The sequence below is a fragment of the Lissotriton helveticus genome, chromosome 1_1, assembly GCF_964261635.1.
Source record: "Lissotriton helveticus chromosome 1_1, aLisHel1.1, whole genome shotgun sequence".
NCBI lineage: Eukaryota > Metazoa > Chordata > Amphibia > Caudata > Salamandridae > Lissotriton > Lissotriton helveticus.
Genome location: NC_136057.1, coordinates 1,317,716,291 through 1,317,740,206, shown reverse-complemented (window position 1 = coordinate 1,317,740,206; position 23,916 = coordinate 1,317,716,291). Strand labels below are relative to the sequence as shown.

The 23,916-nt window shown below is 46.7% G+C and overlaps 1 protein-coding gene across 7 annotated transcripts in view; it reads left to right on the top strand.

Annotated features, from left to right (window-relative positions):
* BRD4 (bromodomain containing 4) overlaps positions 1-23,916 on the top strand; it is a 1,377,132-nt gene that overhangs the window by 679,213 nt on the left and 674,003 nt on the right. For all 7 annotated transcript variants that reach the window (XM_078681876.1, XM_078681852.1, XM_078681859.1 and 4 more), the window contains one exon: positions 9,311-9,513. In XM_078681876.1, the coding sequence (XP_078538002.1) occupies positions 9,311-9,513 (203 nt within the window). The remainder of the gene's footprint in view (positions 1-9,310; positions 9,514-23,916) is intronic.

Here is a 23,916-nt window from a genome sequence, read left to right as displayed (position 1 = left end):
ATAGGCATACTGCCTGCGATTTTGTAGTGGAACAGGACCATTTTCAGTTTGCAGTGCTCTCCTTTGGGTCTCACCAGTGCACCTTGAATGTTAACGAAAGTGGTGGCAATGCTGGTGGCACAACTTCGGAAGTCAGGGATGCTAGTCTTCCCCTACCTCGCCGATTGGCTGTTTAAGACTGGCTCGGTCCAGGTGCAGGAAGCTGGCTCTGTATGTACTATACCAAAATGAGGTGTAGTGTGCACAGAGTCCAGTGGAACCCCAAAGGTAGGCAGAGGTAAAAGTAGATAGCACCTTACTCTCTATTTGTGGTAGTGTGGGCGAGCAGTAAGTCTTTATCCGAGGGTAGTGTTAAGCATTTGTTGTAGACACTCAAGCAGTAGATGATGTCACACACTCAAAGACTGAACTTAGACCAATTTGTTTGTATCAAAAATAGTAAGTTATTTTATTTCTAGAACTAAGCTAAGCCTGGTACTGGTAAGTGAAATGATACTTTGCAAAATCTTATGTAATGTGTTACAGTTGAATGCAGTTTCAAATGCAGTTGGTTGAATTACAGGTAAGTCAATGTTTCGAAATTACTTTTCAGTTACTTTAAAGATTACATTGTATGTTACTATTTAGATTATTTTCGAATATATTTTTTCTTCTCAGTTTGATATGCCTAGATATCACACTGGAACATTACCTAGAGAAAAGGCAGGTAAATCAGTTTTTGTACATTTGCCGTTTTTCAGTGTTTCATACAAACCAACTCCACACTTAAAAGAATTTTTCAAGAAAACAGTCAATGCAATCCAGTGGGAGGAAATGAAGGTTTCGATTTGCTGGTAAGTACAAGTTGGTGGGATTTGTATTCTGGGGGTAGAACCAGGGTTCCCCCAGGGTCGAAGATGCACTCTCAAAGCACCTTCGGCGACACTAGGGCAGATGGATGCAAAGTGCTGGGGCCAAATGTTATCCATTGACGGATAGGGAGCCTCCGGTTGGTGGCTGCACACGAGCAGGCCACAAGGTTGTGAGAGCAAAGCTTGTGGTGTTCGGCTCAGGGCAAAGGGGGATCCGAGTTAGCACCCAAAGTACACCCGCAGCGACTGCTGGGTGCAGGGTGCTGTTTTGGCGTCTGGTGCCCTGTTGATTTCAATTGGTATTCTCCGGTTGCTACAAAGACAGCAGGCTCTGGGACCAAGATCTTCTGAAGACCGGTTGGAAAAGTAAGTTGGGATGCCTGGGGTGCTGGGACACCGTCGGTTGGGCCATCCAAGGCCATGGGACTTCAGTTGCAGGGGTGTTCTCAGGCGTTGGGTTTTCTTACCAGCTCCGGTCACGTTCAGGGGGATCCTCCAGAAAGAAACTGCAGGTGTTGTTTAGAGAGTCGAGGAAGGGCAGAGATCACCAGATCTACACTCAGGATCATCGGGGAGACATAATCGTGGTGTTGGGCTACTGGAACTCGGGCCGTAGGCATCTTGTGCAGAGTGGCACAGATTCACAGCTTTGGCTGAGGCCAGAGTCTGTTGGTGAGCAAATCCGGTGCTCATGGGAGACAAAGTCTTAGGTTTGGAAGGCTTTGCAGATCCTAAAGGTTCTTGAGGCTGCTGGCTGCAGGACACACCGGAATATCGCTTTTGCAGGTTCGAGGTGGGGACAGGCTGGTAAGGCTAGGGCCAAGCCAGTGGTCGTCGTCCTCTTTTTAGTTTTAGCACGGCTTCTTCGGTCCTTCTTCTGGTTGGTTCTTGTCTGTGTAGGCAAGGTTCAGAGTTGCCCCATAAAACTAGATTTAGGGGTGTTACAGGTAAGTAAAGGTTGGGACCAATGGGTCCCTTCCTTGGGGTGGGCACACCCACTATTATGCCACCTTCCAGTAGGAGGGGGGAATATGCCTCTGTTGTTGGCTGGGTCCCCCATCTGCAAGATTGCAGGGACTGAGAGGTGTGTTTAACCCCGCCTCCCCCCCCCACCAGAGGTGTGCGGTTGGCATAAGTGGACATGCCACCCTTCCTCACTTGGTTTTCCCGCTGTGTCTCCCGCCCAATGTAAGGGGGTAGGAACCGGTGGGAACCAGTTGCTGCAAGCAGCAAAGGGCTGGGATAGCTCACAAAGGCGGCAAGCCTTTGAAACCTCCCCTTTGTGCACCCTGTCCATCCTGCGGGAGGAGGCTTGGCACCTCATCCGAGAATGTGCATTGTTGCAGACCCCGAGAGCAGCTGGCTCTCGCCTCAGGGGTCCACAAACATGTCTGGTGGTGGCAGCTGGCGAGCAGCTACTCAGCCAGGACACTAGAGTATGGTCGTTTTTCAAAGGGCATCTCTAAGATGCCCTCTGAGTGCATTTTTCATTAAATCCCACACTGGCATCAGTGTGGGTTTAATGTGCTGAGTAGTTTGATACCAAACTTCCCAGTTTTCAGTAAAGCCATTATGGTACTGTGGAGTTTGTAATGACAAACTCCCAGCACCAAATACTCTTAATGGCATTACTGCACTTACAATGTCTAAGAGTTGACTTAGACACTGTAGGGGTACAGGGCTCATTCACCTGTACCCTCACCACTGGTATAGTTCACCCAGCTAGAGGGGTGGCTGACCTAAGCCAGGGCAGTGGGTTGAATGCATGGCACACGTGTGCCATGTCGACTCTTCACTTTGTTCCTCACCAAAACAACCAGTCTGCAATGGCAGTGTGTGTGTAGAGGGACAGAGCCTCAAAGGGTGGCCCAATAAGTGCTGCAGCCCTTAGAGGCCTGCCTTCCTTGGCCACAGTGCCCTTGGTACCTATAGTACCATTTACAAGGGGCTGACCTGGGGCCAAAGAGTGTCAATTGGGTTTTGTCTTAATCTTGCTTTAGGGAGAGAAATATGAGCAGGGTACCTGTTTAGCAGTAACCCAGGGCACACTCAGTCAAAGTACATCAGCAGTTTGGCAAAAAGTGGGAGCAACCATGCAAAAAGAGGGCACAGCAGGCAGTTGTCAGCCACCTCCAGACTAAGACTAACTTCCTGCCATTCTTGGGGTTCCCTGTTTGTGTTGAAGTCACACCTTACTGCTTCTCAGATGCTCCTTTTCATCTGAGCCATTCTGGACACGATTTGACTTTTGTGTTTTTCCCCCGAGAAATACTGCAGGACATTCAGGCTATGATCCTGATCTTTCAGTCTCAGTCCAGGATTTCACTGAGGTCGACCCTGAGGCTACTGGGGCTTCTGCATTCTACTGTTCAAGCATGACCGGTGGCATATGTGGGCAGTGCAGTGGGATCCGAAGTCCAAGTGGGCCCAACATCAAGAGGACCTCTGACCATTTTCAGCTTTTGGGGGAGACTGCGAAATACCGACAGTGATGGCTGCTGGACTGTGATTTGGTCAGCAGCAGAACCTTCTCTCTACCCCACCCAGAACTTTCAGTGTGGCTATTTGGTAGAGGTGGTGTTCTGAGTTTTGACGTCGCCGGCGGATTCCTGGCTCCACATCCATCTACTGGAGCTGAGGGCAATCCACTTAATACTGAAATTGTTCCTTCCATCCTGCAAGGCAAGGCTAGTCTTGGATCCTTTGCCATGAGGCACTGCACCTCTGAGAATGGCTGGGCCACCACGGAAATCTATGTTTGTGAACCACCTGGTGGGCTCATTGAATGCCAAGGCCTCCAGTGCAAATGGAGAGAGCCTTGGCTCAACCTTTTCGCAACTGCTGAGTACATGCAATGTCCGTGCTTCTTCGTGTTGGTGTGTCCAAGGCGCTTCTCACTCATATACTCCTTTTGTCTCATGTGGAACTCAGGACTCCTGTATTCCCTTCCAATAGTGCCACTCCTGCCCCTAGTACTCAAGAAGATCAGGACTGACTGGGCCCAAGCCATCTTAGAGGCTCTGAATTGGGCACAGAGAGTATAGTATCCAGAACTCCTGGGCTTAAGCGTATGTCCTCCGATCAGGCTGCCCTTCTGGGAGGACCTGCTGTTGCAGCAACAAGTGAGGGTTCTGCACCCGAGCTGTCACTTTCTCCACCTTCATGGGTGAAGATTGAATGGCGACATCTGAACACTTACTACCCTCTGGTGGTGATTGATGTTAACTTCGCAAAAAGGTGTCCCTCGACAAAAACTGTATGTCTGTTGTTGGGATAAATATGTAGGTTGGTGGGCCACACTCCTGATCGACCCCCTCCAGGCCAAGTTATCTTACATTCTATTGTTTGTTTTGTCCTTTGCCTGGCAAGACTATGCTTGGGCGATGTTTAAGGGTTATCTTTCGGCCTTTTTACAGTAGCCTTATCAGTGCTGTCACCAGCTGTGATATGAAACAATATAATGTTATTACATTTTTCCTATTTCTTCCTTTGTAATACCCCAATGGGACCATAATCCGGTCCTCACGTATTTGATGAGCACTCTGCTTGACAGCTATGCCTTACTGCTCCTTACTAGTAAGACTGTGTCCTTCTCGCCAATACTTACAGCTGTTTGTGAGGTTCCCTAGAGCAAAAGAAGGCAAGGCAGTGCACAAGAGAACCATCTTCCGCTGGATCATGTTCTGCATTAAGATGTGCTATGCATTGGCCTGAGAAAAGCCTCCGGGATGACTGTGTGCTCATTTTACCCGGGCCAAAGCTTCTACCACTGCGTTGGTACATGGAATCCCTGTCCTAAACATATGCGAGGCAGCTACATAGGCATCCATCCATATGTTCACAAAGGACTATTGCCCGGAAAGTCAGGCTCGCTGAGAGGGGCATTTTGCTTGTCTGTGCCCCAGGACTTTCTGGTTTGAGTCCATTAATAGCCCCACCTCCAAATAGGTAATGCTCTTTCTGGTAATCTAGTCACAGATACCTCACAGACTCTCCCTTCCTCCCTGATCTATGTTTGGACTCAATCCATTATTAAGATCCCTTGTCTAGAAATCTGCACACTGGTCACAACTAATATACTCTTGGGGCTCTGAGAGTGGGAGTAGGGACAACCTTGAAAGCAACTGACAGCATACAGGGGTAACTCCTGTATAAGCTCTGCACGTCTTTTCCAGAGTGGAACTGCATCAGTGCGGCGGGGTACAGCGCCACCTGATGGCACGCCAAGGTACTCCTGAAAATAAAAACTTCCTGGGGCAGTCTCATGCCTGGGGATATTTTTAAATGGTGAGGAATCTGCCGCAAGATAATCTCTACCAGAAAGGGTGTTAGCGAAGGTAAGTAACTTATTCAACTGGTAGAAAGATGTCTAGCATGGGGGCAACTACACTAAAAAGTGCAATTGCTATTAAGTTGTTATCATAGCGAGATATGGAATGAGTCACTTCATAAAATGTCTTCTGAAACAGGATTTCAAGAAAATGATCAATGAAGAATCACTGGTTTCACACTAGGTTTTGAGTGCAAGTGTGATTGGAGCAGAGCTAGCTCCTACAGGCTGCTGTCAAGGGATCTCTTTGCGCAGGTATTTGTGGCTGAGGCTCGCCACTCTACAACAAGACACACATCAGGAAATTATAAATCTTCCTTTCACTGGTACAGTATTGTTTGGGCAGCACACAGAGGAAGAAATAAGGGTGAATAATAAGACTGTGATTATCCAAGCTGTTGGCCTAGAAAGGGGAAAAATGCAATGCAAAGCGAAGGATGACGGGTAACAAACATGTAGGGTTCAAACCTCTTACTGGCAGTACCAGCAACAGCTCCAGCAGCAACAGGGCCAGTGGTATCCTTACCCGAAGAAATCTTTAATATCCAAATCCACACCAACAAGGTCATCAAATTCCAGATAAAGATATCCGTCTAGGGATCAAAATGTACAACTTTTTAGACCCCCAACGCCCTTCCACCCTCCTCTCTGCTCAACAGATACAGTAGAGTGCTATCCTATCTACCGGCACAATAGATACCATCAAAGCAAAGGTGTTTCCTTCGAAGGAGAGACTGCTGTCAATCAAGAAGAAATGTTACCAACTGATAAACAGCAACAAACCGACAGCTCAGCAGATTTAGTCATCTGGTCTACGGTAGCCAGTATATGCTTTGTTTCAATTGCAGGGTTGCATATTTTTCCTTTACAGCAAAGACATGAAGAGCAATGGTCGGAGGAAGAATACAATTGGAATGACTGGATGATTCTGACTCTCCCAGTAACGTAGTATTCTAGCGTATGGAGAAATCTTGTACTTGGAGTTCCCTTCCATCAAGAAACCCTGTTACAGAAGATTGTCATAGATGTGTAGTTGATGGGAAGTGAAGCACATCTGAAAACTCAGTCCAGGATTAATGGACAGTAAAAAGAAACATCTTAGCACATCAATTACCTGGAATTATGATCTCTCCACCTAGCGCTCAGAGCATTCCTCCCATTACAAAAAACAGACAACCTCTTGATTCAGACACCACGCTGATGCAGCATTTGAGCAAGTAGGAAGGCATGAGATCAAGAACAATATCCAAAACAACATAGAATATTTGACTTTGGGCGATAGCAGGAGGTCTCACTCTGAAGGCAGTGCACATTCTGGGGACACTAAATTAGCAAGCAGATTTCCAAGTCCATTTATGATGGCAACCACGAATGGTTCCTAGGCAACACAACCCCAAATTCAACATTGTTGAGTTTAGCAGCATGGCTCCTGAAGTCTGACAGTACGGATATTTAAATCTACCATCGGCTTTTATAGAGATTCTGAGTGAACCAAATTGCCTTTAAAGAAGCATATATTATGCAGTAAAGTGAAACATATTCAGTATATGGTCCACAATTCGCCATGAATGCTGTCTCATGTCAAGAGGTACTTACCAATTGCACCTCGTTCAGTTAAAATGCAGTTATCTTCCTGTGAGAAGCTGTCTTGGTATATGGTGTACACTTATGTAATGGGTCACCCTGCACCAATCCAGACAATCCTTATCGTGATTTTGGCAGTCTTACACAACCTTAGAAAGCTCTCTAAGTAGTAGCTGTGGAGAGCAGCCATCAGGCTTAGTCCAAAAGGAGTGTAAAGCAGCTTGTTTCACCACAACATAATCTTCTAGTTATAGATTAAGTGAAAATGAACCACACAGTGTATTTATAAAGAATATGTATTTATTATAAAACACTCACTAACACATACACATCTCCTATCCAGAGATATGCACACTGCACACAATACTTTTCAATCGAAACAGGTAAGTAGCATGAAATACAGTGGGCACTAGGGGGAGACCAAACCATATACTAAAATAGTGGTAAACTAGCCACGACTCAAGTCAAGACCATACCCAGAAGACGTAGAAGTGCCGGGGACCCAAGGAACCACTCAAGGTAAGTAACCAGGAGCCTCACGGAGGCCGTGTGCAGAGTGGGAACACAACTGCGGGATCAATGCAAGTCAATGGGTAAGTCACAGTTGCAATTTTAAAGAAGGACCCTTCCCAGTGGACCCTGAAGGAACCCCGTGGAAGACAGAAGGTTGGAGAGCCACCCCACCTGTGGATACCCTAGGAACCAGAATACCCACACCAGGGAAGCCAGGTACATAGGTGTGAAGTGGCATCGGAAACAGCCGTCGAACCCAATGGAGACTTCAGGAAGATGCAGTTTCTGGAGAAGGTGAAAGTGTCCGGTGGAACCCAAAGGTAGATTCAGGAAGAGAAGTACCTGCAAGCAGAGGGCTGAGAGTCTATGCCACTTGGAAGTGACCAGGAGGCCCGGAAGACGAACGCCCACCGAAGTCAAGTGTTGCAGGAAAGCCTATGGTGACCTTGGAACTGCAGCTGTGCGCTCCAGGTGACGCTGTGGATGACCAGGAGCTAGATACGAGTTGTCCCATGCCGTATTCCGAGAGTTGAGGGGTTGTGTCCGTCGGAAGTACCAACAGGCCTTGACAAGTGCAACCAATGTGGAAGTCGAAGAAGGTACAATGTCGGGACCAGCAAGGTCCAGGAGACTCACTAACAGGGGAGTCAAGGCAGGCCCGATCAATCAGGGGAGCCCACAAGATTTATGTAAAGCCATGCAGAGTATTTCATGAAAATGGGGACAGACCTGGAGACGCTTCCCTCTTTCCTGCCTAAAGTGTGTTCAAAATTTCGCATCAGTTATTTTGCCTGTACTTTTCATAATCCATTCACACCTGCAGAAAGATCCTTATTTTTGTGGGATGTTGGAGTACTGTGTTTTTGCGTAGAAAAAACAGACACAGAAAATCCAACCATTTTTTCATGGCTATAAATATCCTGTGAGGCTGAAATACTTTTCCATAAACTGTGTCCAGCTGATGATATTGGTACAGTTAAAATTGCCGAACACTAGGATGAAGGGTAAAAACGGAACACATTTTTCTTAAAGATGCTCCTATATATGCCTCTGCTCAAAACATGAGTGTCAGCCTACCTCCAAACAAAGGTGGGCCTGCAGCATTGACAGTGGAAACACTCTTTCGGTACACACTCATAACACTTGTTCATCACTTTCCTTGTCCACCCTCGCAACACTCACTTTGGCTTCCCCCTTCAAATGGGGGTGGGTGTTTAAATTATAAGCTATCCTATAGTTTTAGAGATCAATTTGTAGCCTGTTCTCTAGCGGCACATATGCTGACTCTTAATGTCTGACCTAAAACTTCTTTACTTAAGGCTATTTATTTTCAGTTTTGCAACAACATATGTTCTGCTTTCAGCCCTAAATGAAGTCTTTGTAAAATACCCCCTTAAGTTTCATGTTGCTAGATGTCATTCCCAAAGTTGTGTGTTGATTGCTGTTTTGCAAAGGAATATTAATCCTCTGTGTAGCCTTCCTTGAATCTTTCACAGATGACTGGATAACAGACAGCCTTTGTCATTTAACTTTTATTTAAAGACGTTGTTTGGAAAGCATACATTAGAAACCAACTATCGCTCTCTATTTAAGAGAAGTGCAATACACTTAAATATGAAAAGGGAGGTGGGTGGGTAGACTGAATTTGCAGTCAGGGTGGCTAGGAGAAGAAATGGCTGGGAGTTTTTAAGAAAGTCCATTGAATAGCAGGGTCTTGATGGCTTTCCTACAAAGTTCAGATTTTGGTTCCACTGTAATTGCCCATAATTCCGTCTTTGTAAGATGGCAAGGCCTGGTTGTTTTAGCAGATCGTGTGGCGCAAAACTGAATATAGGTTATCCAGGGATAATTTGAAACTAAAATATAAAGATATAGCAACAATTTCTGGACACCAAGTACAGTTTTGTTGTCTGCTGCTTACAAATATCTACAGGTCTAGTTTGTAATTGGAATGCTTGCTGGATGTTCTCTAGTGCTGTATCAGACTTCAGAGGAGAGTTCTGTTGTGACGCACCCTTATTTCTTTATATAGCTGAAAGCGGTGCACGAACAGCTGGCTGCTCTGTCTCAACCTCAGCAAAATAAACCAAAGAAAAAGCCGAAGGACTTGAAAGACAAGAAAAAAGAAAAGCACAAGATTAAAGAATTAGTGGAGGAGCCCAAGAAAAGCAAGATTAAGGAACCACCACCAAAAAAATCCAAGAAAAATAACAGTAACAGTGGCACTAACTCCAGGTCTGTTTCTTCTGGCTTTCCCTTCTCTGCTGTCAAATTCTGCTTAATTTGATTAGTTTTATAAGTCTCACTCCTTTTGCTGCCTGCTTTTGCCACTCTGCCTTTTATAATTGTTGTTTGTGTATTCTTTCCAGCCTCTTCCAAGTGAGTGATAATGCCCTTCACTCCTTTCATGAGCCATGGTTTATTTGGCTTATGCAGTTTCATCCTATTCGAGATTTACATGCTTAGCATCATTCTCCCTTTTACTAGTTGGGTCCAGAAATAGAATTTTCTTTAGCTTTCATTATAGGCAGAGTTTGGGGTGTCAACTGCAAGCCCAGATGAGTCTGTTCCATTTTTGGATTCTTTATTCACCCTTGGGTTTGGAGGTGAAAAATGTCTATTGTTACTTTTTTTTTCATAACACATTTTTTGAAGTTTTGCTATAACAGTGCCCAGTTGGGCATTCATATATGTTTACAAGTAAGCTTGCAAAAGTGGGTTATCACAAAATAATATTATATGAAAAATACAGTATAACAATCTGCGAAAGAACTTGTTGACTATTGAGTTAGTTTTGACGTAAAATATCAGTGATCCAAGCTGACAGAGGTAAACGCCATCAGAGAAGACAACCCAAAGGATAACTATTTTTCTGAGATATATGACATATGGCCAGGTTGCAAAATGTACCTTTCAATGGTTTAGATGTTTTTCTTTGGGTCCCGTTTATAACTTAACTTTCGGTGGCATGGGAAAAACCTGTATATAATTTTACCCTAAGTGCCACTGAAGATTTACTCAAGTGGATGGTCCCATGGTATGCTAACTCTTCCTTACAAACGTTCTTAAGTCTGAGACCTGTAAGGCCTGCACATGTCATTACTTCTAATACTCTAAATGTAAAAGAAAAATAACTTTGAGTGTGCCATGCTGTGGCTTAGACAAGGAGCAGATTTTTCCTGAATTTACCCTGACTAATGAGGCGTGATTGGACACTTAGAAGGATATGCAGGAGGCCTCGAGGAAAGCTAAATTACTGTATTAGTGAATCAGTTTATATAATCTCCAGATAAAGAAGAAGGATCCCCAGATGAAGAAACCCTGCACCATCTGTATCCGGTAAGATTAGATTTGAAGTGGTGGCTGATCAATGCGGCCAAAGCAGCTGTGACTACTTCACAACATAACCTTTACGAGTATGGACACATAATGTGGAAATTGATATATTGGTTTGCCAGTAAAGACACAAATTTATACCTGGGATTAAGGATCCTTTGAGAGATATTGTCCATAAGTCAGCAGGAATAGCAAACACAATTGTAAATGACTATGAAAAGTTAGATGATTTGCAACAAACAGGCCTGCTGGAAAGGAACATGCATGATTTGATTGTGTCTACACTGTCCTTGGAGGCCAGCACTGAGTTAGAACTCCCAATCACTGAGTACGTGTTGTTGGATGTGTTGTTTGAAGCAATTCAGGGGATGCGGGCAGGGAAGGTACCTGGCACTCACAGGTTTCCTGTTGAAATAAAAGAAATGCCTCTCGATTGATCCCTCGTATTGGCTATGTTTGAAGGTACACTACAAGCTGATAAGTTGCCCAAAGAGCTACAATTGCAGTAATTTCTAAACCTGGCCAACCAACTACTGACACGTGTTTTATAGTCCAATTTCAACGTTGAAGTCAAATTGATAGCTAAGGCCCTAGCAAACAGGCTGGTTGGGGTGGTTGACTCCTTGGTTATTTCAGACCAAAATTATTTCACACCAAAGCGGAAAACCCAACACTGTGCCCGTTGATTGCATGTGCTGCTTGCTCATATAGATCATATTAAAGACCCAAAAACATTAGTGATGGTGAATTTCAAGAAAGCCTTCGACTCCTTTGTGTGTCCTTTTTGGGAATAGGTGCTGGAGAGAATACATTTTGGTCCTTATTTTCTCACATACATGAGTGTTGCAATGTTTGTTGTGGGCTAGATTCTGGGTTAATGGTGTATTTTACAGGCCCTTCCCTATAGCAAGTGGCATGAGACAGGACTGCCCTTTACTCCCTCTCCTTTTTGCTGATCCACCGGGAGAGTGGATTCTCAGGGCTCCACAACTGTCGGGTATTAGGTGGGATATGGGACTGGAAAACAACATCTCTCTGTCGGCAGATAATGTGTTATTGTATGTGCAGAAGCCCAATATAGCCATTTCACGACTGATGCAGATATTTAGAATCTATAGGGAAACACTAGCATTAAGGTCAGCTGCGGTAAATCGACCATTGTCCTTGTTGATTGGGCAGGGCAGCAAACCTGGGTACTCTAAGATACCTTGTGCCAAAGATAACTTCAGATATTTAGGCATGCAGAACTCCAGAGACCAGAAAATGTGTTGGAACCTTAACATAACCCCCTTGATTTAAAAAGTAAAAAATGAAAGCGGTCCTGACATCATAGAGCAAGCATCTGCTGAAGGTAATGGTTTGGAGGAAGCATTTTTCTATGATATTTGCATTGCTACAGTTGTCCATACAGAATACCCAATAAATTCTCCACTTTGAAATTCTCTCGGACATGTTTTTGTGTGCGTTTGCAATCATTTATTGCCTCTATGGGGATAGGAACGGCCCTGCAATAAGATTGGAACTGGCAACCCTCCTTGACTACAGCTTAGGGTTGATTCTGTTTGGAAGAGAGACCCTGTTGGTGATACCATCTATCACATCTGTACCCTTGGAGTGTTGGCATAGGGAACTCAGATGTATTTGTTGGAACAAAACACTGACATGGGAGACCCCACTCTGGCAGGGAACTTGGTTCAGGGAGGTGTCCCAGTTAAAAGGATTCCACACGTAGGTTGAGATAGGAATATCCAAGATTGGGCATGTATCTGTGTCAAATCATAAGCTGTCCTAGGAGCACTTGCTTAAGGAATTTGTACTACATAGATTCCAGTTATCTGAAGTTGTTACATGCAGTGGAGGGCTATAGAGGTAGGCTGAAAGAACTCTGTGCTGGATTTCAGTCCATTGGTATCAAAACGTGCAATAGAAAAGTTAGAAACTAGAGTTATTTGCAAACTTTATAAAGTATTGGTAATAAACTCCCATCCCCCTCTTGAAAACAGTGGGAGCAGAATTTCAGCATTTTAGACGAATAGGTGGAGTCATAGATGTCTGCACAACAGGCTGCAATTTGAGCTAGGTTACGCCTTATCCAATTCAAATATTTGTATTGGTGCTGTGCACCAGAGACTGTTAAAAACGGGAAGGAGCCCAGCCCAAATTGTTACAAATGCAAATCTAGTAGGAGCATCTCTTGGCACATAGTGTTTAAATGCTCCGTTATTTATACTTATTGGTCTGGTATATGCCCCAGTACTGGATGTCCCGATTGGCATTCCCGTTCAATGAAATCGGAAAGAGGTTATGTTAGGGTTTGCAATGCGAGTCAGGCTGAAACTAACTAGATGGAGTGTGGTTTTATACCAGATGAGGAATTAAAATGTTCTTGGTGACTTAAACGGGGGGGGGTGTGTAGGCTGTGATGTATTGTGTTGTTATTGGTTGTAGTTTGTTTTCTTTCAGGTCTTATTTGCAATAAACATATTTTTTTTTAAACACAAAAAAGCATTGCTTCTATTTAGGGCCTTTTTAATAATTTGCAAAATAAAAACAATTACCTTCAATCCTACCTAGTGTACTCAAACAGGGTAAAAAGCTTTTCAATGAGCCAGGCTCTTGTAAAGCTGTAACACGGGGAGTAGAGAACATTTTTTGCCCATTTACCTAGGACCTAACATTTATTCAGACCCATGCAGAACCTGACTTTCTAATAGTAAGTACTGCCTGGTAAAGAGCCAATAACACAGCCTCTACTTGTCTTGCCATAGGCATGAAAATGGAAAAGGCTGTAGCAGCTAAATGGAGACTAACAAACTGCAATATTCTACTCTTGAAAAGGCAAGTGCCTAATGTTCTTCATGGGGGAAACTCACTATCGAGTCAAGGTATAGCGTTTAGGATAACGTACCCTCCAAGAGTGTTCACAAAATATCTTAAACAGGAACTGCTTATCTCCGCATTCAGTCAATTCATACATACCTATATGTAGAAGATTAGCAGGTAAAGGGGCATTTGTTCCCTCCATGCCAGAAGAGCATCTACATGGTGATGCAATTGCAGGGTATATGTTTAATTAATGCCAGACGCGTGCCAACACAGTAATGTTATTGCTACATGACATGAAATTTTCCATTAGTATAGAGAAATTACCCAGATTTCCAACCTAGCAAAATGTTAATTCTGCTACCGGAATACCCAGACAAATGAATTCTGTCAGAATTATATCAATCCAGCTAACTGGGCAGACTCTATTGAGACAGAGACAGAGTGATCAGACAAACATATTTCTCTCGCAATTAGAACATCAGTTGTGAAATAATACAAAAGGCTTTTTCTCGTATTAGGAAACATCATCAGTAGATCTGTATGCAAAAGCAAAAAACGCAAAATGGCAAAACTTTAGATATGAATAGGTCAATGATGTTTGCCTGTCTGTCCCCCTTCACCCTTTCCCCTCATCGCCCCTCCTCTTCCAGTTACCAACACTATCAGCAGTAATCAACAAATGCAGGAAAAAGGAGGCATTTGAAAAGAGTGGCAAATCTGACAAAACCAACTCATGATTCAAGGGGGATATAACCAGAACAAAATTACACTCCTTTGTGGTGTGTCTCGTGTTCGTGTATGTGCGTGCGTATGTGTATATACATATTCCTTCAAGTAGTGAAGAAGTGCGTAGTAGTGATTAGAGAGGCTAGAAGACGATCCATTCGCAAATGTTGTACTGCTAAATGGTAGAGAATTTTCAACTGTAACCAGCATTATGAAGAGAGGGGCAATACAACCAGTGAGGATAGTATTAGCCAATATCCACTGCATTCGCTGCACTGCAGATTATAATGCACATCACTAAGAGTACACATATCCACAATTGCCATTCCTAGATGGGGCTCAGAAAATCTAGCCCTCAGCAGCAACTCTGTCACCCATGTGGAACTTAGACCTAGGTTCGAGGCATTTGAGCTGCAGATTACACACTGTGCATTGATCGCCATCTGGTGTTGGGCCTGTATGTTTGCACTTGTTTTTGTCTTGTAAAAGTCTTTTGGAAGTCACGACGTGGGTGACTCCTCCATTGCATGATAGTGCGCATAGGCATCGGCTCCATCTTCAGATTAGTTTTTTTCTGCCATCGGGCTCGGAAGTGTTAATTGTACTCCAGTTCGGTGCCGTTACCAATTCAACTTTCGGCGCGTAATCCTCACCCCTTTCTCCGGTATTGTTTTGATCGCGATCCCTAGTCAACATGCATCTCTCCAAGTCGAAGTCTTCGATTCCGGTCGTCGACGAAGGCCTTCGAGCCTACCTAGGCCATTACATCTGGCTCATGGAAAGGACTCCATTTAAAAAGTGTCCTCAATGTGGGTCGAAATTCCCACACACAGATCTGCCTTTCACCGGAGCACGAGGCCAGTGACTGTCCAGTTTTTGCCTCCTTCCGCTCCAAGAAGACTATTTGAGATTGTCAAGCTCGAAGAAGCATGGCTCGCTGGTCCACATATATTCCCGGCAACATCTTCCAAGAGGGCGTTGATGTACCAGAACAGGAGCGGTTTGAAGAAGGCCTCATCAGCGCCTACGAAGCCGATGACTCCGACATCGAAGACATCACTCCGATACAGCGGGTCGTAAGTACTTACGTCGACCCCGACCCCCCTCCCCCAAAACCGAAAAAGGCTTCGGTTACATCTTCACCCTCAGGCCCAGGTGCACACCGAGACAGTACTTCTCACGCCCCTCCTCCGGGCCCCGCAAAAAAGCCAACGACTAAGCCTTCAGGCCACTCCAGCTCGAGTCAGCTTGTCATCTGTGCCGAAACCCCGACAACTAAAAAGAAGCCATCGTCTTCTTCCTCCACAGTGCGGCTACTGCCTCTGCTCAACACTTGGCACCGAAGCATACCAGCACCAATCCCTCGACTCCGAAAAACCATCGGAACCAAGCAAAAAAACGCTATCAAAGACTACAGACTCTCAACCTTCGGAACCAAAAAAGACCTCAGAGCCGAAAAAACAACCGGTTCCGCACACTCCTACAGAGACTGTAAAACATCACGTTTCCATGCATAAAGAGCACAAAACCGCTCCAGAGTCGGTGCCGCACAAGCATTCGGAACCGAAAAAATCAGCACCAAAAGACTAACCTCCAACAGAAAAGCTTTTCAAACCAGATCCCACCCAAAAAACTTCAAAAAGACCCAAAGACTGGCCAGCTGACTCAGTTCCAAGAAGAGACCACTGGACATGCCTATACTAGATCCACCACCCAAAAAGAGAAACATTGCTTACATCACCTCTCAGGATCCCTTCTCCACCTCCTCCTCCTCCTTCTCCACCGCACTACTCTCCTACACCACCACACCACTCTCTTACACCACTCTCCTACACCATCTCCTCCACCAGTGGACGATGATGACACTTCTGATGACACAGGGGAGGGTGCAGATGATGAGCCACTAGGGGATCCTCGTCCACCATCTACCCCGACCCCTGGGACAATTATAACACACCAGATGTCCCTAACATATCACAAAACAACATTTACCCCTCTCGACCTTCCCCTCCAGAGATACTATGGGTTTCAACCAGCTGGTTCACAGAGCAGCACAATACCACTGGGTTGATTTACACACAGACCCTGTGAAAGAGGATTTTCTAATGGCCGCTTTTGATATTTCACAAAAGTACACCTCCATTCTACCTATGCTCAAATGAGTAATTAAACATGCACTAGAAGTGTTTGAAGATCCAGTTAGGACTAGGGTTATTAACCCCAGGATTGAGAAGAAATATAAGGCCGCCCCAGCAGACCCAACATACATTAAGGGCCACATACCGTTGGACTCCTTAGTAGTATCCAACTCCAGAAAAAGGGCTAACTCAGAAACATGAGGGGATGCTTTACCTCCCGACAAAGAGTCCAAACTCTTTGACGCTTCTGGCAAACGCACAGCGTCACAAGCAGCTAACATATGGCGTATTGCCAACATTCAAGCTCTGTTAGCAAGGTATGATAGAGCACATTACGATGAGCTAGAGACTTTATTGCAACACTTTCCGGACAAATATAAAACCAAGGCCAACGATCTCATACAGGAGGGTAAGCTTATTACTAACACCTCCATCCGTTGCGCTCTAGACGTAGCAGACACTGCCTCCAGAGCTATCAATAGAAGTTTCCTTCTGCGTAGACATGCATGGCTACGCATTTCAGGCTTTAAACCTGAAGTACAAACTTACATCCTTAACCAACCATTTGACGAAAAACACTTGTTTGGACCTGCAGTGGATTAATCTGGAGAAGATAAAAAAAGACACTGACATGGCTAAATCAATAGGAGCCTTGCAATCGGAAGCTCCCAGACGTTCTTTTCGTCGCTCCTTTTACAAAGGCACCTCCAGAGGCTACTCCTCTGACAACCCTTCCACCTCCTACAAGGCTCCCACCCAGACCACATTAACCATAGGGTTCGAGGCATGTGGGCTGCTAAATTCATATCTTAGCATTAGATCGCCGCCTAGTGTTGGGTCCGGATGATCGCACATTGTTGTCTTGGAAGAGTCTTCGAAGTATCCTGAGATAGGTGGCTCCTCCCCTGGACTACAGTGCGCATGGGCATCGGCTCCATCCCCAGATTGTTTTTTTCCGCCATTGGGTTCGGATGCGGTCTCGACGTCTCTCTGTCGGAACCGAGAAAAACTAGCTTTTTTACGGCCAAAAGGCCTTATATTCTTTGCGTCGGTATTGTTTGCGCACGGTCTCGAGTTCTTCCGTCTCTTGGAGTCGGAATCAGCGGAGTAGTTTCACTCTTCGGACATCGAGGCCTTCTCATCGCGACACGACCGCAACTTTTCAGCATGGAGCGGAGTCCGTTTAAGAACTGTCCGCTCTGTGGGTCCAAATACCCACATATAGACGTGCACCCGGTCTGTAACAAATGCCTTTCACCAGACCATAACGAAGACAACTGCATGGCCTGCGCAAGATTCAGGTCCAAGAAGACACTCAAGCTTCGGCGCGCGGTGCGCCTCGAGGCCAGACAAGCGGCCCCGGATCCAGAAAACATCTTCGGCGACCAAGAAGAGGAGGACCAGAGCCATCATCTTCAAATCTCCCCGCCCGGGACGGAGGTCGAGGCGGATCCGGAAGACGACGACGGAGTCGTGGGTCAAGGCCTTGAATACGTCGACGAGGTAGGGGACGTCGAAGAGGTTTATGGGGCCGCGGAAGATAGCTCAGGGGACGAGCTATGCCCCGAAGGTTACGAAGATCGAGATCGGGTCACGGGATCGCCTGTCGGCCTTACCCAAGACCCCGTACCGCAAGCCACGGCCCCGCCTTCAGGCCCGGCCACGGACATACTTGCTGCGCAGCCAGTATCGAAACCGAAACTGAAACCTACGGTATCGACTACACCTAAAATGGCCGACCCAAAATCGAAACCGAAACTTATGGATTCGAGCGTCCCTAAGATGGCGGACGTACCACCAAAAACGGCTAAACCCGCTGCTTCATCGACTCCGTCGGCCTCCGGTCCACAGAAGTCGAAGAAATCTGTCGATTCGAAATCGGCGCCAGAGGAGGGATCCTCTAAGAAGGGTGGTCGGCACGGGTCAACGGCTGCGACGCCGGCAAAGCCCGCCAAAGCCAGCGACACGGCTCCGGTTCCGACTGGGACTGCGTTAGTCGGACGCGTGGTGGAGACGGAGCCGACAAAATCACAAGGATCGAAGGCTGGCACATCTGCGCATCGGTCCAAGGACTCTGGGTCGGCGGCTGCGGCATCATCGTCCAAAACACAGAAGGGCCAACAGGACGTCGGATCCGAGGGCAAGGTCAAGACCTCCTCGTCGGTGCCAAAGGCCACTGTAAGTGACGCGTCCCTCATTGCCTCTTCACTACAGAGAATCAGGGAGAAGGCCTCTGCTACGTCGGCTCCGATGCCATCGCCACAGAAGCCGATGGACGTTCCGGTGAAGCCTGCGGGTAAACTTCTCTTTCTTCTGCCGCCAAAAGAGGCGCCGAAGGCCTTTTCAACAAAATCGACGCCAAAGAAGTCGGATTCTTCAACGGCAGGGGCACTTTCAAGTCGGGTACTCGACTCAGAAGAAGATTCTGAGCGTTTTATCGACGCAGACACAGGCAAATTGACCCTTTACAAGAGGAGGATCACTTCACAGCCGGTGGACTCCTATGTCATCCCCCTGAAGAAGAAAAAGCTTCCCCAAGACGCTTCAGGCCTCATGGAACCTATCCAGCCTCCTCCAAGAAGGAGCCCAACTCCTTCTCCAGAACACTCTGAGGGTGAGGGTTATGATGAAGATGACCAATACACTTTCCCCATCAATGAACCAGATGCACAGCCAGATTCATATGATGACATTGGTGACCAAGGCACCCAAAATGTGGGGCAAGACCCACAGCCTTTCAGTGCACGTGCATCCCCTACAGAAGATTCTGCAGGTTTTCATGCACTCATTGAGAGGGCAGCTGCTAATCATGATGTGGACATGCATGCTGACCCGGTAGAAGAAGACTTTCTATTTGACACTTTTTCAGTCTCTGAAAGGACAGTAAAGACACTGCCTATGCTCAAAGGGGTCCTCAAGCATGCTGCGGACATCTTTAAAGAACCTACCAGGGCGAGAGTGGTCAATCCACGTATCGAAAAAAAGTAAAGACCAGCACCTGCAGACCCTGCATACATTCGGGGACAGTTGCCGCTTGACTCCCTGGTGGTCGCAAATGCCCGCAAACGGGCCAACTCCCAAACAACGGGTGAAGCTCCTCCCCCGGATAAGGAGTCCAAAGTGCTAGAGGCTGGAGGCAAAAGAGTAGCTGCACAGGCTGCCAATTTTTGGCGTATTGCAAATACACAGGCACTCTTGGCACGTTACGATAGGGCGCATTACGACACCCTAGAGCAAGTTTTACAACACCTGCCTCCGCAGTTTCAAGAGGGCACCAAACTGCTTATAGAGGAGGGAAAACTGATCTCCAACGCAGCCATAAAGTGTGCACTTGATGCCGCGGACACAGCCGCTAGGGCCATTAACACTAGCGTCATGCTGAGACGACAGGCGTGGCTCCGCATATCGGGGTTTAAACCTGACATTCAAACAACCATACTTAATCAGCCAGTCAATCCTGATAGACTGTTTGGTCCAGATGTTGACACCACCTTAGAAAAAATTAAAAAAGACACCGAAACTGCTAAGTCTATGGGGGCCCTACAATCACAACAGTTTCGTGGCAATAATTTTCGTCGCTCAGGTGCGCGTGGAGTCACCAGAGGACAGATGGGTCAACAATCACAATTCTCTAGAGGTGGAGCACAATCCTCGTACCCCAAACAGAACAAGGGGGGTTACCGAGGAAACAGCACCAGAGGACGCGGCAGAGGGAACAACAACTCCCGCTCCTCTACCCCAAGCAAACAGTGACTCTCTGTCACTGCCCCCCGACCACTTAACACCTGTCGAGGGGAGACTACAGCAGTTCCTGCCCGTCTGGAGAAACATCACCACAGACAGGTGGGTGCGACAACTTGTCCAGTACGGTTATTGTCTAGAGTTAAAATCCACTCCACCCAACATCCCACCAAGGCAAAGGCCTATGTCCGCAGAGCACTTGCACTTATTGCAGCAGGAAGTGGTGGTGATGCTGCAAAAAGGCGCAATAGAGCTCGTGCCAGTGGGAGAGGAAGGCACGGGGGTATATTCCCTGTACTTCCTTATTCCAAAGAAGGACGGATCTCTCAGACCCATTCTGGATCTGCGTCCCCTCAACCTGTATATACTGTCAGAACATTTCCATATGCTTACACTGCAACAGATTCTTCCCTTGTTAAACCAAGGGGACTTCTTAGCAACCTTAGACCTCAAGGATGCTTATTTCCACATTCCACTACACCCGTCCCACAGGAAATACCTCAGGTTCACTATCCAAGGCAGGCATTATCAGTTCAAGGTCCTACCCTTCGGAGTCACCCCAGCCCCAAGAGTGTTTACCAAGTGTCTGGCGACAGTAGCAGCGCACCTCAGGAGGCAGAACATACATGTCTACCCCTACCTGGACGACTGGCTCGTTCAAGCCAAGTCGGAACAACAGTGCGCCGCGGACATGTCGACTACCATTCACCTCCTTCACGATCTAGGTTTCTCGTTGAACTACCCAAAGTCGCATCTTCAGCCGGCACGTGTCCGGCAGTTTCTAGGTGCGACGATCAATACCCTGACGGCCATGGCTCAACCAAACCAAGTCAGAATAGACAGCATGCAGTCTCTAATCCAGAAGTTCAGACCACAACACTCACTTCCAGCGAGAGTGTTCATGCAGTTGATAGGCATGATGGCCTCCTGCATCTTCATAGTCCCTCACGCACGGTTACATATGCGCCCGCTCCAGGAGTGCTTAGCAAATCAGTGGACACAGGCTCAGGGACAATTAACAGACCTAGTGTTGGTTACCAGTCGGGCATACGACTCTCTGCATTGGTGGAATCCACACAACCTTTGCAAGGGCCGACTGTTCAGGACCCAGTGCCACAGATTATCCTGACAACGGACGCATCTCTCCAGGGATGGGGAGCTCATCTGCTCACTTACACAGTGCAGGGACTATGGACGACGCAGCAACAGAAGATGCACATCAACTATCTGGAACTGATGGCAATCTTCATGGCGCTCAAGTCCTTCATTGTACATCTGTGCAACAGGGTAGTGTTAGTCCGGACGGACAACATGACCGCGATGTACTACATTCAAAAGCAGGGGGGCACCCACTTGCCACAGCTGTCTCATCTGGCTCAGGGCATGTGGCGGTGGGCCATTCAGAGGAACATCTTCCTCATGGCAGAACACCTCCCGGGCAAGGACAATCAGATGGCGGATCTGCTCAGCAGATACAGCCATCAAATGCACGAGTGGGAGTTACACCCATCTGTACTCCACCCGTACTTCCAGCAGTGGGGTCATCCGGAGATAGACCTGTTTGCAACAAAAGAAAACGCAAAATGCCAACACTTTGCCGCCAGGTTCCATCACCCACAGTCGCAGGGGAATGCGATATGGATGAACTGGTCAGGCAAATTTGCGTACGCTTTTCCGCCAGCCCCTCTGATACCGCTGGTGGCAAGAAAGCTAAGGCAGCACGCGATGACTCTCATCCTGGTTGCTCCAACGTGGGCTCGCCAAGCATGGTACACCACGTTCCTCGAACTCTCAGTGGTGCTGCATCAAAGACTGCGCCTCACGCCCAGACTTTTGACGCAGAACCATGGAGAAATTCAGCATCCAGATCCGCAACAACTCAACCTGGCGATCTGGCTCCTGAAGTCCTAGAGTTTGGATACCTTAACCTACCTCCAGAATGCATGAACATCATCAAAGAGGCAAGGAAGCCAACTACCAGAGCATGCTATGCTGCAAAATGGAAGCGTTTTGTCATTTACTGTACAGACAATGACATCAACCCGCTAGATGCATCTATCCCTAACATCATTTGCTATCTGCTACATCTTTACAAGTGCAATCTAGCGTTCACTTCTATTCGGATACATCTCTCCGCCATCGCAGCTTATCTTCAGAATAGGCAGCATCTCTCTGTCTTCAGGGTGCCTGCCATTAAAGCTTTCCTTGAAGGTCTGAAACGAGTCATTCCCCCAAGAACACCGCCAGCTCCGGTGTGGAACCTCAATGTGGTCCTCACCAGACTGATGGGACCACCATTCGAGCCACTGCACTCGTGTGAACTCCAGTTCCTAACGTGGAAAGTAGCTTTCCTAATTGCTATTACGTCACTGAGGCGTGTTAGTGAGCTGCAAGCGCTCACAATCCAAGAGCCATTCATTCAGATTCATCCAAATAGGGTAGTGCTACGTACTAACCCCAAATTCCTTCCAAAGGTGGTGTCACAGTTTCATCTCAACCAAACTATTGACTTGCCGGCATTCTTCCAAAACCCACAAACGGTGGCGGAAAGAATGCTCCATACGTTAGACGTACGGAGGGCGTTGATGTACTACATAGACAGGACACAACCCTTTAGGAAAACAAAACAACTTTTTGTTGCCTTCTCACCACAACACAAAGGCAACCCTATTTCCAAAGCAGGAATAGCCAGGTGGATCGTTAAGTGCATCCAAATCTGTTATCAAAAGGCCAAGCGCACTTTAACAATACCCCCAAGGGCGCACTCCACACGCAAATTGGGGGCATCCATGGCTTTCCTAGGGAACATTCCTTTAGAGGACATTTGCAGAGCAGCCACGTGGGTTACACCACATACCTTTACAAAACACTACTGTGTAGATGTGCATTCCAAGCAGCAAGCTGCTGTAGGACAGGCTGTTCTCAAGACACTTTTTCAGGTTTCTGCAGCTGGCACGGGCAACCGCCGCTGATGGAGGGACTGCTATGTATTCTATGCTAAGATATGAATTTAGCAGCCCACATGCCTCGAACTGAATATGCTACTTACCAGTATGCATCTGTTCTTGGCATGTAGGGCTGCTAACATTCATATCGCCCACCCTCCTCCCCGGTGCCTGTCGCAGCTGCAGATATACTATTGTATTCAATCATTAGCATGGACATCCTTTACACCTTTCACTCCATCTTCTGCCACAATGGCGAAAAACAATCTGGGGATGGAGCCGATGCCCATGCGCACTGTAGTCCAGGAGAGGAGCCACCTATCTCAGGATACTTCGAAGACTCTTCCAAGACAACAATGTGCGATCATCCGGACCCAACACTAGGCGGCGATCTAATGCTAAGATATGAATGTTAGCAGCCCTACATGCCAAGAACAGATGCATACTGGTAAGTAGCATATTCATTATCAAAGAGGAGGTTACAGAGGCAATTAAAACAAAGGTAGAGAGGCAAGACCAATAATACCCGCTCTGCCTCCACCCCTACCCAATGACAATGACTTCCCTCCCCTCGGACCATTCCACTCCGGTCAGGGGAAGATTGCTACAGTTCCTCCCTGTCTGGAACAACATTACCACAGACAGGTGGGTGAGACAAATTGTTACTGTCCAGAACTCACCTCTCCCCCCCCCCCACCCCCCCAAACATACCACCCAGGCAGCGCCCAATGTCACTTGAACATTTATCACTACTAAAACAGGAGGTAATCTCCCTCCTACAAAAACATGCAATAGAACCAGTCCCCCTTCATCAGCAAAACACAGGGGTTTACTCCCTGTATTTGCTCATCCCAAAAAAAGACGGATTTCTAAGACCTATCCTAGACCTCAAACCCCTAAATCTATACATACACTCAGACCAATTT